General features: G+C 41.6%; 1 protein-coding gene across 1 annotated transcript; it reads left to right on the top strand.

Moving 5' to 3' along the window:
* The first annotated feature begins 2,589 nt into the window (after positions 1-2,589).
* On the top strand, positions 2,590-6,808 carry LOC120309230. Its single transcript, XM_039346266.1, has 3 exons — positions 2,590-2,637; positions 3,685-4,032; positions 5,802-6,808. The coding sequence occupies exons 2-3, from the start codon at positions 3,694-3,696 to the stop codon at positions 6,066-6,068; spliced, it is 606 nt and encodes a 201-aa protein (XP_039202200.1). The 5' UTR covers positions 2,590-2,637; positions 3,685-3,693; the 3' UTR covers positions 6,069-6,808.
* Positions 6,809-16,910: the final 10,102 nt, after the last annotated feature.

Genomic DNA, 16,910 nt, shown 5'->3' with positions numbered 1-16,910 from the left:
GCTGCCTGAGCGCTTTTCCTGGCGGTGGGGGTGCTCTCTTTTGGGGAACTGCTCGACAGAAGCGCTATCTGGGAAAATAGGCTACTCCTCCTGTTTCTTCAACAAGACAAAGGGCGAGGGATCGGTAGCTGCTGCGGGTGGAATCTGGGAACTCCCAGGAAGGGCAGACAAGTTGGCTCCAGAGAGGTGTTGTTGTTTTTTTTTTTTAAAAAAGTAGATTACAAGGATGTTATTAAGGAGACAAAGAAACAATATCTAAAGGGCAGGTGTGGATTGCTTCTTTTGTATAAACATGCCCTATTGCTGCCTTTATCAGTCCGGAAGCTGGGGAAGTATTAAGTACAGGCCAAGGGAAACTAGAAGTTCAAGGACACTCAATAATTATTCCTTGGATTTATTTTATTTTTTTTTAAAAAAACAAGACCTCAACTTTAAGTTATCTTGGTGGGAGCAGCAAGCAAGGACTTGCTCTGAGATACCCAAACAGGATATTCCAGCCCAATTCAGTTTATGGTCTCTCTGTGTCCAGGATCTGTGGCTCAGGAGGTTTTAACGCAATGTTTTGCCACCTCAGCAACTTTAAGATGTGCAGACTTCAGCTCCCAGAATTATCCGGTCACCCATGCTGGCTGGGCAATTCTGTGAGTTGAAGTCGAACACCTTAAAAGTTGCTGAATTGAGGAACACTCTTCAAAATAAACAATCCCTTTAACCTTGCATGTGACATCCTTTGAGGCAGAGACATACAGTGTTTTGAAGAAGACAGAGGGCTTTAGATTTACCGTAGTGGAGCTCCTTTATTGGAACTATTAAAAGCTCTTGAAAAAGTAATATTTTCCTGAGCCTGTGCAGTTTAGTACAAGCTTAGTTCTACTTTCAGGGAGGAGAAGCAAAGAATGCTGCCAGAGTCCCTGCTTATTCTTCTCAAGGTTGAACATGGCATGCTCTTTCAGGCTTCAATTGATCAATTAGAGCTGGAAAGGACCTTGGAGGTCTTCTAGTCCAACCCCTTGCTCAAGCGGGAGGCCCTATACAATTTCAGACAAGTGACTGTCCAGTCTCTTCTTAAAAACCTCTAGTAATAAAGCACCCACAACCTCTAAAGGCAAGCTGTCCCACTGGTTAACTGTCCTCACTGTTAGGAAGTTTCTTCTTAATTCCAGGTTGCTTTGCTCCTTGATTAATTTCTATCTATTGTTTTTTGTTCTGCCCTCTGGTGCTTTGGAAAAAAAGTTGAACCCCTTCTCTTTGTTGCAGCCTCTCAAATGCTGGAATACTGCTATCATGTCACACACACACACACACACACACACACACACACACACACACACACCCCAGTCCTTCTTTTCTCTAGACTAGCCAAATCCAAATTCTACAGCTGTTCTTCATATGTTTTAGTTTCCAGGCCTTTAATCATCTTTGCACTTTTTCTGAAGTCTCAACATCTTTTTTGTAATGTGACCAAAACTGGATGCAGTATTCCAGGTGTGGCCTTACTAAGGCTTTATAAAGCAGTACTAATATCATGTGATTTTAATTCTATGCCTCTGTTTATACATTAGGTTTTTTTGGCTGCTACCACAAACTGTTGGCTCATTTTTAAGTGACCATCCACTAAAACTCCAAGGTCCCTCTCTCAGTTACCATTTTTGAGCCAGTTTTCTCCTAATTTGTACTTGTACCTTTTGATTTTGCCTGCCTAAATGTAAAACCTTGCTTTTTTCCACATTAAATTTCATTTTGTTGGATAGGGCCCATTGTTCAAATCTGTCAAGATCTTTTTGGATCTTGAACTTGTCTTTATAGTCTTCATAGCGTTCATAGGATTGAGTTTCTAATCTGATAGTCCTCATTACATGTATCAGTTTCTTTGCCTTTGTTAAGTGTGTGGCCAGAACTTTTATTGGTCCTTGATCAGCTGAGTGCACAGCATGCTAATAAAAGGCTACCAAGATGGATTTAATCCTGACAACTGCATGGAAAAAAGTTCTCCATCATGATCAAATTTTATCAATGTCTAGCTTTTCCAAAGAGACCTGAGTAAGCTTTTTGATGCTCCCCTCCCTTTCTCTGTTGCTGTCCCCTTACATTTAACTGAACTTTGCCAAGCATAATTACCAATCATAATACGTTTCCTTGAATTCCACAAAATGCTGATCTAGGCAACCCTGGGGATTGAAAGTTTGTGGTTCAGAATACTGTGCAATCTCAGCCATTGTGTGAAATAGTAATATAACTTCATTTTGCAAATAGTGGTTGTGGTGTATTAACCTGGGTATAAGGTATAGTGCACAGGTGCCAAACTCGCGATGTCACGTGACATGTCGCAACATATCGTGACTTTTTCCCCATTGCCGGCAATAGGGTGAGCACAGTTTTGATGTGACGCATCCACCCCACAGGCCGGCAGTTTGACACCCCTGGTATAGTGCATTGTGTAAAGCCAGCCCTAGTGTATGGTCACAGCTGGGCCAACTTTCATGATTTCACACGAGGGCCTTCTGCAATGACATCACTGCTATGTCACAAAGCCAAGATATTTAACTGGTATCTGCTTAACAGTTGCTTGAGAGTGGAGCAGAAGGAAAGTTGTGGACAAGTCTTTGTCTCTTTGAAAATTCTCAGGACCTTGGAACTGTATGTGTCCAGATAGGGAAATCTGATTCTGCTCTTTCCCAAGTGCAGAGAGTCAAAGGGGGACTGCTCTAAGGGCCGTCCCTCTTCCCACCTGTGAAGAAATAGTTCCAAAGGAAAAATTATGAACAGGGAAAAAGAAAGCAGGATGACTAAGGAATCTGTTCATAATGAATTATAAAAATTTCGACACAAGGGACTTAACAGAAGGCAGCAAAGAAACAGTCAAATGCTTGATGATCAGGATTAAAATAGATGTCCAGTTCATGGATTTGGATTTATTGACAGGAATGGATGAGAGGGAATATTCCAATGATTACGTGTGAAAGTATTCCAGTGAAAAATTATAAAAGGGAGCTAGAAGAGAAAGTGACAGCCTCCCAGCTGTGGAGGGCTGCTTACAAGCTGAAATGATTGAACAGATTCAATGGGTTCACTTGGGCAAACACAGCCACCGTTTTTATGTATATAATTCAATCAAATTAAAGATTTTGTGGCAGTTAAGGCATGTTAAGCTTGATTAATTTTGTGGCTTAGCATGTTGCATATTGTAGCTTGTTTGGTTCACTTATGTGTACCTGTATAATATTTACTTTATAACTAACTAAATCAGAGGTCTTCAAACTTGGCCCTTTTATGACTTATGGACTTCAACTCCCAGAATTCCTCAGCCAGGCACGCTGGCTGAGGAATTCTAGGAGTTGAAGTCCACAAGTCATAAAAGGGCCAAGTTTGAAGACCCCTGAACTAAATGTTAGTTTAGTCACTGTTAATGTGTTTTGATTTATAGTTTAGCATGTTTAGTAGCTATTTTTAAAATATTTAGCCATTATTTTTTTATTTAAGCAATTTTACAGGATTGCTAAGGGGAGGAAAGAGTAAAAGTTTAGTTCATACACTAAGCAGGATATCAAAAAGAACAACAGGATATATAGTTTAGTACAGCATTATTATTTTTTTGCTTAAAAGGAAGAAATTGATAGTATGAGGCTGTCTTCATTCACAGATCTCTGAAGAGTGTTGTGTGTTGTGCCATCTCTTGCCAAACAGTGCTTCCCCATGGAACCCAAGAGACACCCTTCTAGCAAATTTCCTGAGTCAGGATCCTCGCTTCCAACTATGGGGAAAAACCTACAGGGCGCAGTTCGAGGGGGGCTGAGAACCCTGTACCTGCACCTTCTCTCACTGCAAGAGGGGATTCTGAATTGGTATTTATGTCTGAAGCAGATTCAGTGGGACCTCCTGTGCTGGATCCATGCTTCCTTGGAGCTAACCATAGACTTCTTCTTCTGTTGGGCACAAAATGTCCTCCTAGCTTCCATGATGCTCCTGCTGTTAGCATGGCAAATTCACAGTGGAGCCAAGGAATATGGCTGGAGATCATTCCTACAAAGGCTGGTGAGAGACACAGAGTGATAAAGTCCTTCTGATAGGGCAGAGGTGTCAAACTCAGTTTCATTGAGGGCCACATCAGCATTGTGGTGCCCTTAGGGTGGCCAGGTGGCCGTGGCCGGGGTGAGCATGGCCACCTCAATGTTGCTTATGGGGGGCATCTGTAGGGGCTGGGCAGGGTTGGGGGAGATCCAGGGGGTCTCTGGCAGGTGGAGTGGTGGGCAGGAAGCTCGTCCTGTGGGGTGAGGTGAGACGAGGCAGGGGGCAGGGTGGGGGTGCCATTGCCTCGGGGCAAGGTGAGATGGGCTGGGGTGGCTGCTGCCTGACACCATCAGCACCTGCACACAGAGGCCAATGAGCGTATGGAAGCTGATGGTGTCCGTCAGCAGTCACAGCTTGCCAGATCCTCGAATGGCACACTCTGGGGCTCCGCAGCCCACTGCAAATACTGGGCCAGCTCTTCAGCGTCAGGTGGAGTAGGGGAGGGGAAGGTACATGATGCAGACTGCTGGACACACCTACTCCGTCCCATCTGTTTTTGCTTGCGGTTGGAGAGCAGGTTGCTGCTGGTCATCTCGGCCCTGTCGCAGATCTTGCCCTTGGCCTGTGTGTGGAGCTTGTTCCCCTTGCGTACCCGATGCATTTTGGCCCCACCTTGGGCCGCTGCCAGCGGCTCGCTCAGGTCCATTAGGCCACCAGTGCCATCCAGAAGGCCTAGCCTGCCCAGCATAAAGGAGGCAAAATGGCCAGCTAGCAGCTCAAGTAGAGGTGGTAGAGCACGCCTATGCCCAGTAAGCAAAAGGTCACCCTGAGCGGGGAAAGCCGGATCCCCATCGGTGCCATGGCCCCCCAGTCCCAGCTAGGATTGCATGCTTCCTCCCCATCTCTGCTGGGCTTGGGCAGCCATGACGCCGATGGGGATCTGGCTTTCCCCGCTCGGGGTGGTCTTTTGCCTGCTGACCCTGTAGAAACCTCTACTCGGGGTTTCCTAGCCGACCACTTTGCCTCCTTTGTGCTGGCTGGGCCTGCAGCTCTGGGCAGCGGCCTAATGGACCTACACAAGCAGTTGGTGGCCATGGCAGGTACCGAGGTGCACGATGGGAATGCGCTCCACCTGCGGGCCAAGGGCAAGATCCTAAAGGGGGCTAAGGAGATGACCAGTGGTCACCTACTCTCCAACCAAAAAGAGATTGGACAGACTAGTCGTGTCCAGTGGTCCGCATCATGTGCCCCCCCCAACTCTGTGTGCTGCCAGCGCTGCCGCAGCGCTGCTGCTGGAGGACCAGCCCAGTATTCACAGCGGGCTACACAGCCCCTGCTGCTGGATGCCATTGGCCCCTGTGCACTCACTGCCTCCTGTGAGCATGCCTTGGGGTCCGCCGGGCTGGCCAGGGCAGGGACCAGTCCCTTGTCATTTCTGGGGCATCCCTAGGGGCCAAATATTGGCCAATCATGGGTCGGATCCAGCCCATGGGCCTTGTGTTTGACATGTCTGTGATAGGGCACAGAAGCAGGTGATCAAAAGCTGGAAAGTGTGCAGATTTGGGCACACTGTCAAGCCTGATAGTCTTCAATTTACCTTCCCTCCATCAATGTATTGAGTCACTTTCCAAAGCTATTCAAGGGGAGGAAGATTGTCTGAACCCAGATAACGGAGTGCTCTAGGATGAAGGGGGTGCAGAGAGTCCTTGGGCCTTTCCCCTTTCCAAAATTCCACCATTTAAGCCATTCCTTCCACACACCCTGACATGTTCTTGCTTGTTTTTGCTTGCCAGGTCCTGGAAAAGCAGCTTGCCCAGAGGATTTCACTACTGAAAAGCTACTACTGGAATCTGGAGAACCTCCTAATTCACTTAACTTGGACCTCAGTTAGTTGCTTCACCTGGATTGTGTCCTGCATTGTTCAGGCCCTGGAAACCAGCTACAAGCAGGCTGCCCAGATGGCCAGAGACCAGACTGAAGAAGACAAAAAGGAAACAGCAGGACCACTCATGATGACCCCTCATTCAGCTCTTCTCGCAAGGCAGGAATTGCTGATCTAGCTGGCATTCACTAAACATTGCTGGAGGATATCTTAAGAGCATTGTGCTTTTTTTTTTCTGGGGTCAGAGTGAGATAGGATAGGTGGCTTCAGCAGTGTGCATAGTGTGATGCATTTGGGGTTTGATTTCAGTGCCCTAACCTAAAGCATATTTTCCAATTCTTGAATCAGATTTTGGAGAAGGGCACTATCAACTTGTAGCGATGCCTCTTCGAACCTGGCAGACAAACAGTTGACAACCACAATTTTGCTTTTCTCCTTGTTTCCTCTTCCATTGTGCTATTTCCTTTCAGAGTAGGTAACATTATGCAACCCATAGTAAGGGAAGAAGAAATAGTAAGCCAAAGGAATTAAAACCTGTGCTTTGATAGCTGACTTCAGTTTGTACCAATATTGTTCACCAGCAAATCATCCTTCCACTATACTGTATCTCTATATAGCTTCATCCATTGAGTTTTGTTCTTAAACTTTCTCTTCGATCTCTCTGGGGATATCCATTCCAGCTACAACCTTAGTCTTCCCCTACCTCTTGATCCATTCATGTTGCTTTCACAAATTTTCTTAATATGTTTTGTAAATTGATTCTCATTTATAATATCAACACCATGCAGGAATTTCAGGCAATTGATGCATATATTCTTGACTTCTGCCTATAGTTATGAATTCTCATGAAATTTGTTTTCTATTCTAAATCTCGCATTTATCACATGGCTTTGTAGGATTGAAGTATATTGAAAAATATGCTTGTTTTTCTTGCTTTTTAAGTATTTAAAGAAAAAAAGAAGAATTCTAACATGAAGCAAAAATAACTCACAATAGGTTGATACACTCAATCCAAGCTTTTCATGAATTTGGGAAGTAGTGGAGGAGTCCAAATTAATTCTCAAAGATTGGCACACAAGTGCCCTTTTGCCTTACGAAGGGCTAGCAGCTGCCTAAGCCTGACACATTTTGTCAGCAGCAGGAGGAAAAAAAGCAGTGATGCTCAGCTGGGGGCATCAGAGATGGATGGCAGTAGAATGCAAAACAGCCAAAAGAGCAGAGATTGGGGGGGGGGACTTGAAGCAAAGGCAAGTGCAGTAGGACAGGAGAAACAGAAGATCCTCACCCAATGACAGCAACTGGAACTGCCACTGCTAAGGGGTGTGACCAGGAGGATTGGACTAGAAGATCTCCAAGATCCCTTCCAACTCTGTTATTCTGTTGCACAGTCAATGTGGTAGGGTGTTTACGGTACTGGACTGTGAGCAGGGAGACCTAGATTCATAACTCGTTCACAAGCATAGAAGTCATCAAATTATAGTACAGGAAGGAGGAGTCATCAAATCTTGCCCCATGGGTCATTCTACCCATCCTTGAACCAGCAGGAAATTACACTCGTATAAACTTTGCCGTCTCCATTGCCAATCCCTACCCTGACTTTACAGTGTAGCCCCAATTTTGCCTTTACACCATGTGATGCTGTCCTGATTTCAGGGGCTCAGTGTAGGTTAAATAAAGCCATTGGTTAAGCCCTCTGACTTACCTGCCATCCATTCTGGAAGATACCATTTGGTGGGAACTCATCCAATTATAGCACTGTTGTGATTGGTGGATAGGATTGACAGTTGATTAATGGGATTAGCCATTGGTCAAAGGTTGATACTTCCTTAAGCCGTTGAACAAGTATCTAGGGAAAACTTTAATAGAAATGTCCCCTAGTCCACTAATCAACTGGCAGACATGCTTTGGGTGGATTTAGCATTGTTTCGACAGAGTGCTAGACTTGCACTCAGAGCAAGCTTCCCAACAGCTGATTCCACCACTCAGCACTCAAAACAAGTCTTCTCAGCAAATGGCAGAGAACTCCTCCTACATAGGAGTCAGATACCTTTTTTACTATAAAGCTCCCACATCTTGTTGAATAGATGGCTGGCAACCAGAGAAACCTGCCAACACTATGGCAGGAGGTAGCTGTGCTCCATTTTTTCTTCCCCAAAAAGTACCTTGGACTTGAAGAGAGCAAATACACAGAGTACCAGCCGTCATTATTTAACAAGTGACGGGCTTCTTTTGACCCAGAAGCTGACCAGTCTGTGGCACCAACAAAAGGGGGAAAGAAATATGGCAGGTTGTATTTATTCCAAAAAGTACCATCAGTTGCTATCACTTTAACACCACTGCAGCTACATATGGATGGCTTAAGGTTATTTCATATGTGGTCTCATCTTTATATGAGATGACGCCAGAGTCATGGGATGTGGCAGAACAAAACTGTCAGCGGGGACTAGGGGATGTTTATACTGGGGTTAGATGCAAGTGGGGAAAGACCAGGCATCTAAATAAAATGTCATTGGTGGATGAATGACTTTCCTCTGCTTGAAGGCAGGGCTTTTTTTCTCATAGAACGCCCAGAACAGAGTTCTGGCACCTTTTTTTGGATAGAACCTTGTAGGGTAGGCAAGGCAGGTTGTATGAAGTGTGAGTTCCGGCATCTTTTTTTTTTTAAAGAAAAAAAGCACTGCTTGAAGATATTCATTGAAAGAAAGCTGAGCCTTTTCTCAGCAATTTGTTCCACTATCAATCACTTCTAATTCTCAGAAAGTTTTCCTAATATTCATCCAGATTCTTCTTGAAAATTAAGATGATTTTTTAATGTCCTGAATTCTGAGATAAAGGAGAACTGGCTTTAACTTTTTTTTCCTATATGATACCTCTTCAGATACTTGGAGAATACTATGATATCATTTCTCAGGCTTCTCCCAGTTCTCTTGATTTCTTCATAAGCCTTAGTTTTCCATCTTTTGACCATCAACATTGGTTTGCCTGCACGCTTCTTAAAATGTGATGTTCAGAATACTCAAGGTGTGGTCTAATCAGTTCAGTATATGGTACTATTATTTTATTTATTACACTTATTTATATACTACTGTGCCCTAAGACTCTAGTCTAGGTGATTCACAGCTTCATATACAAAAAGTTCTAAAATCAAATAAACTTTAACACATCCCTGAAAGTAATCCCCAATAAAATCAGATAAAATCATAGCAATTCTAGCAGCTGTTGCCACCACAAAACTCAGCCATTAAAGTCCCATTAAAAAAAAAAAAAGGTCTTTACCAAAGTCTAATAGGGAAGCAATTGGTGTATCTCCATGCTGGCTGGGAAATTCTGGGGGCTTACAGAGGGAATTGGTCACCACAGAGAAGGGCTGCCTTCAGGCTCTGGCCCTCTTCATTTCTCAAGAGAGCAGGATCCTGAGCATAGGTAATCTACAGAATTTCACAATTTGGAGAAGATGAATCCTAAAATAACCCAGAGCTGTGTAGTGAGGATATTTTGAATTGTATTCAGAAGCTTCTGGGCAACTAGTGTGATAAAATTATTGATGTTATGCTGTGGCAGCAGGTTTACACCCAGCATTTGCCTGGCTGCTATGTCCTTTGCCAATTAAAGTTTATAAATTGCCTTCAAAGGTAGCTTCACATGGAGTGCATGGCAATGGTCACCTGAGTGGCAGTTGCCAAGGTTTCTTTAACCAGGAAGGGCCGTATCTAATCCATGTCAACTTCCTAGGTTGCATTAATAGAGAGATAGAATCAAGATCATGTGAAGTTCTAGTACTACTTTACAAAGCCTTAGGACAGGAGTCTTCAAACTTGGCCTTTTTATCACTTGTGGACTTCAACTCCCAGAATTCCTCAGCCAGGAATTCTGGGAGTTGAAGTCCACAAGTCAAAAGGGCCACGTTTGACTACCCTTGCCTTAAGAAGACCACTGGATACAGTTCTGGATGCAGTTCTGGTTATCACAATATATAAAAAAGATGTTGAAACTCTGGAAAGAGTACAGGGAAGAGCAACAAGATTGATTAGTGGGCCAAAGGCTAAAACATATGAAGAATGGTTACAGGAATTGGGTATGTCTAGAAGGATTAGGGGAGACATGATAGAAGTGTTCCAGTATTCCAATACAAAGACAAGGGGATCAACCTATTTTGCAAAGCACCAAAAACAAGATGAGAAACAACTAACCAAGAAAATAAGCAACCTAGAAATAAGGAGAAATTTCCTAACAGTGGCAGCAATCAACCAGTGGAACAGCTTGTCTTTAGAAGTTCAGGGTGCTCCATCACTGGGGGCTTTCAAAAAGAGACTGGGTAACCATTTATCTGATATGGTATGGGGCAGGGGTAGGCAACGTTGGCTCTTTTATGACTCGTGGACTTCAACTCCCAGAATTCCTGAGCCAGTTGGCTCAGGAATTCTGGGAGTTGAAGTCCACGAGTCATAAAAGAGCCAACGTTGCCTATTCCTGGATAGGGTGTCCTGCTTGTGCAGGGGGCTGAACTAGATAGGTCCTTCCAACTCTATTATTTTATGTTCTATGTTCTTCCAAGCATTTTGAAAAGTTTGTTTTAGGTGCCAACGCTATTCTGGTATCGTGGTTATCACATGTTTGAGCATATCTTTCCTGTGCTATTTATTAACGTTTTTACTGCTTTTAATTTTTATTTTTCACCTTTGTTGTTGCTAATTTTGCAATCTGTCAAGGCTGTTATACAAGATTAGACGTGTCATAATTATGCACTATCATTGATAACACATGTTCTGCCACTGTGTTTTCTCCAATAGCCCTTCACAAAAAAATCCAGTTTCTTCTAAAGACAGACAATTCCCATTTCGCTCTTTCTGGAATTTGGTTTTTTTTATTTTATTTTCCAGCACATTTTTATGGAGGAATGGTGCTACCTGCTCCACTTTGGAATTAATTTACATTGTTGTCTACCACATTGCTCTTCAAAATCTTTAAAGACCATTCAGAATGTTCTAGAACAGGGGTAGGCAACCTTGGCTCTTTTATGACTTGTGGACTTCAACTCCCAGAATTCCTGAGCCAGCCATGCTCAAGGTTGCCTACCCCTGTATCTAAGTTATGGAGATGTCACTTGATTGCAATTCCAGGAAGCATGGCCAATGATGAAGGATTTCAGGGGAGGAGGCTTTAATTCAGCAACACTACCACTGCCTTGCTCTGTGCTGATGGAGAAAGCTAGTTGTAACCTACTACTGAAACTAGTACTTTCACATGGAAGAGTATCATAAGTGTGACAAACCATGGGACATTCTGGACCCAAGCTCTGCTGCCATTTACAAAAAAAATGGGTTTATATACAGGTAGTCCTTGACTTACAACAGTTCATTTAGTGACCATTCAAAGTTACAACGGCACTGAAAAAAGTGACTTATGACCGTTTTTCACACTTATGGCTGTTGCAGCATCCCCATGGTTACGTGATTTACATTTGGATGCTTGACAACTGACTCACATTTATGACGGTTGCACTGTCCCGAACTGATGTGATCCCCTTTTGCGACCTTTTTTTTTAAAAAAGTATTTTATTAATATTCTATTGTTACAATTCATTAATGTTTAGTGAACAACGTGTTGTCTAGTTGCTTTTTGCTTAGTCATAAAAGTTAAGTTCTTACTCTCTATCTTGTTTTTCCAGCCACTGATAAAATAAGCTCCATGTTTGAAAGTATTCTGTGTCTTCTTTTTCATTGATTCTCAATGTGAGTCTATCCATTTCAGCACAGTCCAGTATTTTCTTAATTATTGCTTCATCAAATGGTGTTGTCTCATGTTTCCAGTGCTGTGCAAATACAATCCTTGCTGCTGTTAATACATCTAATATTAAATATACATTTTGTTTATCATTTTTTTCTGGAATTATGCTTAATAAGAAAATTTCAGGTTTAAAGTCTAGATGTTTCCCTAACATCTTTTCTAACCAAGTATGTATTTTTGTCCCAAAATTTTTTGCTTTAACACATGTCCACCACAAGTGATAATATGTACCAGGATTTTGATTACATTTCCAACATTTACTAGACATATTTTTAAACATTTTTGCTAATCTAACAGGAGAAAAATGCTATCTATAGAACATTTTATATAGGTTTTCTTTATACAAAGTAATCATTGTCAGTTTATAGTTTCTTTCCCAGAGATTTTATCATTTCTCTAATTCTATCCAAATTTTTTTGCCCATATTATCACTTGTTTCTTTCACTTGTTTGTCTTCCATTTTTATATTCAATAAAACGTTCTACAGTTGTTTAATCATTTTTTTCATCAGAAGTCAACAACACCTGATCAAACATTGTCTGGTCTTTATAAAAACCGTATATTTTAACATCTTTATCATATCTCAATTGCATTTGTAATCGAGGTCACCATGATCAGTCAATGCCTTGGTCTTCTAGCTCTTGTTTAGATTTTAATTTCCCATCCTGTATTCAGAATATCCTTATATGTTAGAATTTTCTCAAATTTAACTAAATTTGAGTGAGTGAAAGTTTCCATCATTGATAGCCATCCTGGGATTTTTGTATAAATTTTTGGTTTTATCTTTTCCCATACAGATAATAATGCGTTTCTTATATAATGATTTTGGAAGTATCTATGGTTTTTATTCTTTTCAAACCATAAAAATGCATGCCACCCAAGTTGTAAGTCATGTCCTTCTAGATATAACAACCTTCTGTTTCTGAGGGTTATCCATTCTTTTAACCATGTTAGAGCGCATGCTTGGTAGTATAGGATCCAATCTGGTAGTCCAAATCCTCCATTTTCTTTGACTTCTTGTAGCATTTTCAGTTTAATTCTGGCTTTCCTTCCTTGCCAGATAAATTTCATGATCAATCTATTCAAATCATCAAAAAACTTTTTTTCTATTTTTATAGGTACTGTTTGGAATAAACAAAATAGTTTTGGTAAAATATTCATTTTCACAGTAGCTATTCTTCCCAATCCTAGCACTGATAATTGTAGGTTTTTCCATTTTTCCAAATCTGTTTTTATTTGATTTAGAAATTTTATATAATTATCTTTTTTTATTGTTGCTCATTTGCTATTAAGTATTTTCCCAAATATTTGACTTTCTTAACTATTTGTAAGTCTATTTTTTCTGACAGTTGTGTTTTTTGCTTAGCTGTAAGGTTTTTAACTATAACTTTAGTTTTTTCTCTGTTTATTTTCAATCCTCTATTTGTCCAAATTCTTCTATCTTTTTCAATAATTTGGATGTTGTCTCCAACGGTTCTTCTAGGAGAAATACCAGGTCATCTGCAAATGCTTGTAGTTTATGTGATCCCCTTTTGCGATCTTCTGACAAGCAAAGCCAATGGGGAAACCAGATTCACTTAACAACCCTTGTTACTAATTTAAGAATTGCAGTGATTTTCTTTAACAAATGTGGTGAGAAAAGTCGTAAAATGGGGCATAGCTCACTTAACAAATTTCTCATTTAGCAACAGAAATTTTGGGCTCAATTGTGCTCACAAGTTGACGACTACCTGTATTCTAGCAATTCCATTCCCCAAAGGAGTGCTTCAAAGAGCAACAGTTTGCTTGCTGGCCATAAGGGGGCACCCTTCTCCACCAATTCCAGATATCTCTAGAAGTTCCTCCTTTCAGTAAATCCTTAGAAAGGATCATCATTTCTCCCATTGGCCTTCATTATATATGTATAATATGTACCCTTAATTTTCTGTTGTGTTTAGTAACAAACTTCAAATAGACGAAGAACAGTGTCCCCAAGGGAGAAGAGAGGAGTTCAGCCCTCTTGAGAGTTGCTGTTCCGAAGATCAGGCAACCATGCAATGGGAATGTGAAGATAAAATCCATATTGGGTGGTTCTGAGGGAGGCAGGACCAAGCCAGAACTCAGCAATATGACCTGAAGCAGCTGGAAGCCATACAAGTTGCAAAGGATTCTGGATCTATTCTAAGACATTTTATTAATGTTTTAATTCTCAAGGTTTTGAAGGCTGTTTTGAACATTCCAAATGCTCCAAGAGTGACCGACCACAAATCAAGGCATGATAAGTATGCCATAAATGATAAGAGCAGCCCATTTTGGGATTGGAATATTTCGTGACAGAACATTTTGCACAGGCTTACTTGAGGGATACATGGACTAAGTCTTTGGGGACCTCATTTTTGTTTTGTCAGAGATAGGTCATGCATCTGATCAAATAGGGGCCACATCTTCTTGTTAGTCCAGATCAGTGTTTTTCTCAGTCTCAGCAACTTTAAGAAATGTGGACTGCAACTGCCAGAATTCCCCAGCCTACATGCTGCGGTCCATACCTCTTACAGTTGTTGAGGTTGAGAGACACTGGTCCAAATCATGATAAGTTGAACCTCCTTGTTCTGAGCAAGATTACCTTAGTTTCTGGGATCAAACTTTAGAAATAAATTGTACTTGTGGGTTTTCTGAAAGGTTTCTGATATCAGCCAGGATGGTGAAAAATAGACAAACGGTGGGAGGATGCAACCAGGATTCCCAGTTGGAACAAACAAGGCTCAAAATATTGATGTAGAAATATACCCTTTAGATAAAACTCTGCAACCAGAGTTTAATACCTGAACAAATCCAATTTCTAAAACGTACATTTTGCTCACAAGAAAGCAGATGGAGATTCTGATGCTGTGGCAAAATGCCAAAATCACAAAATATCTGAAGAATATTTAACCAATGCTATTAAAAAGACATTATTATATGAAGGGCTCAGGGAAATTAAAAAATGTTAACTATATCACAATTCCCCTCTGTACAGAGGGCTGAGAAAATAACTACAGACCCCTCACATCTTGGGCATAAACTGTTTCAACTCCTCCCCCTAGGATGCCGCTATCAGAGTATTACAATACATGCCAAACCTAGACACAAAGACAGTTTTTCCCCTGTGCCATCATTCTGCTGAACACCTAATCCTCACAGTTCTGTCTTATGTCTAAATATATTTGCCCATGTTGTATGGCTATAGTATTATTACCCTTCTCATCTTCTCTACTAACCCCTCTTATTGGTATCATTATTATGATTATCATTACCCTGTTGCTTTGCATGTACACTGAGAGCTTTTGCAGCAGAGACAAATTCCTTGTGTGTCTAATCATAGCCAAATAAAGCTATTCTATTCTATTCTATTCTATTCTATTCTATTCTATTCTATTCTATTCTATTCTATTCTATTCTATTCTATTCTATTCTATTCTTCTGCATTGACATGTTTAAAGAAGCACATCCCCCCCTAGTGGTCTCTATATATCTTTGCAGGTTTGAGGTATTGCTCTTCTCTACCAAAAAGAGACACTATTGCTTTCTCTATTTCAGAAGCGTGTTAGTGATAGAGTTTTTGCAGGCTGCAGCTCCCACGTCACTTTAGCAGCTGGCAGAGAGATAAAAAAGAGTCCTCTTTCCCCACCCCTGCTAAGCTGTGCTGGGTTTCCAGCACTGTCTTGGATCATGCTGAAATGTGCAATCATCCTCCAGGCCAAAATCTCAGCTGCGTTCTAAAACCATTTCTTTAATAGCCTGTTTCACACGTTTCACTTTGTTTCCATTGCTAACCAAGGCCACAAGTCCTTTTGCAATACAGACACAGTAGGAAGCAGGCCATCTAGCCCAACCCTTCTGCATCTGTCACTTCACTGGACCGGCCTGGCCTCTTGGCTCAGCTCCCAAGCGGACATTCCTGGACTGGCCCCTCTGACAGGCTGGGTCTTTGCAGAGAAATTCTCAAATTAGCTGGTGCTTTCCTAGACACCATGTTCCCAGGGGCTGGCGCTCAGCTCGGGCGGCCACAGCTGTGCAAACAGCTCCACTTGGCTCCACTATGCCATTTGGCTGGGGATTCGGTCAGTGCTGGGAGGGGAGCTGGAAGCAAAGCTAAGCTGAAGTCTCAGATGCCCCGGTGAGGTGCCGGCGGGTTCACTTGTTCCATTTGTAGCACCTGCAAACCCTGGCTAATTGCCTGTCAGGTACAAGACATAGGAAGGGAGAGCTGTCAAGCAAATTTCTCTGGGATGGGTGCATTGCAAACTGGTTGGGAGCAACCTGGATGGCCCAATGAAACATCGTCTTCCAGAGAGTGTTGGAATTAAAAGTTATCCTAAATATAATGAGCATCTTTTTCAGATATATTATCTGCATCTTACCTGGCTTCAAAATTTATAACCATACATTAATTAAATGGCCTGAGTTCATCAACATGCTAAACTATGCACAACTACAAACAAATCAAGATTACGTGCAACTGTTAGAATTTTAAGGTTGAATTTTAATGTGTTCTTTTATTTATTGTATTTATATCCTGCTTTTCTTTCAAGGTGAGGATGGGCAACCTTCTTTCAATCAAAGACATTTTCATGGAAGGGAGCTTATAACCAACCTGGGCTGAAGCAAATACTATAGCAGTCAGTGCTACAGCTAGAAGTGATGGGAACCTGTCCTTTTTCTTTCTCATATTATAATTTCTTGTTTTTTATTCCATCCCTTTGTTTTTGACACCTGCTTCATCTCTTTCCTAAACAGCAGGCTGTGAAGAAGCAAGTCATAGGCTTTCCTGAATCAATCTCTTCCAAAGTCTATAGAGATTCCAAACAGGGTTATATATGGTTAAGGTGTTGCCGTGGGCTGAGAACCAAATTTAAGTCCCCAGCCTGCTATGGAGCTCAAGGGTCAGCCACTCTTTCTCAACCCTATCTACCTCACAGATTGCTGTTTGAGGAGAAAATTAGAGAGGGCCTGTTTAAGCTACCAGGAAAAAAATGGATATAAAAATGCAACTGATCAATCAAATGGAACTTTACATTAAAGTAATCACAACCCATCTCAGCTCTACAAATTCAAGTTTGCATTTATATCCCTCCCATTTTATCCCCAGAACAAGTCTGTCAGGTGAATAAACCTAAAAAAAAATAGTGACAATTTTCACAGAACACTCTCTTTATTGAATTAAACCATTTTTGGGGTTCAGAAAATATACTGGTACTGACATAATCAAGTGGGT

Source organism: Crotalus tigris, unplaced genomic scaffold (genome assembly GCF_016545835.1).
Source record: "Crotalus tigris isolate CLP2741 ecotype Arizona unplaced genomic scaffold, ASM1654583v1 scf7180000017987.690289119674:8195010, whole genome shotgun sequence".
NCBI classification, from domain to species: domain Eukaryota; kingdom Metazoa; phylum Chordata; class Lepidosauria; order Squamata; family Viperidae; genus Crotalus; species Crotalus tigris.
The sequence above is the reverse complement of the archived record's forward strand: the minus strand, read 5'-3'. Positions and strand labels throughout refer to the sequence as shown.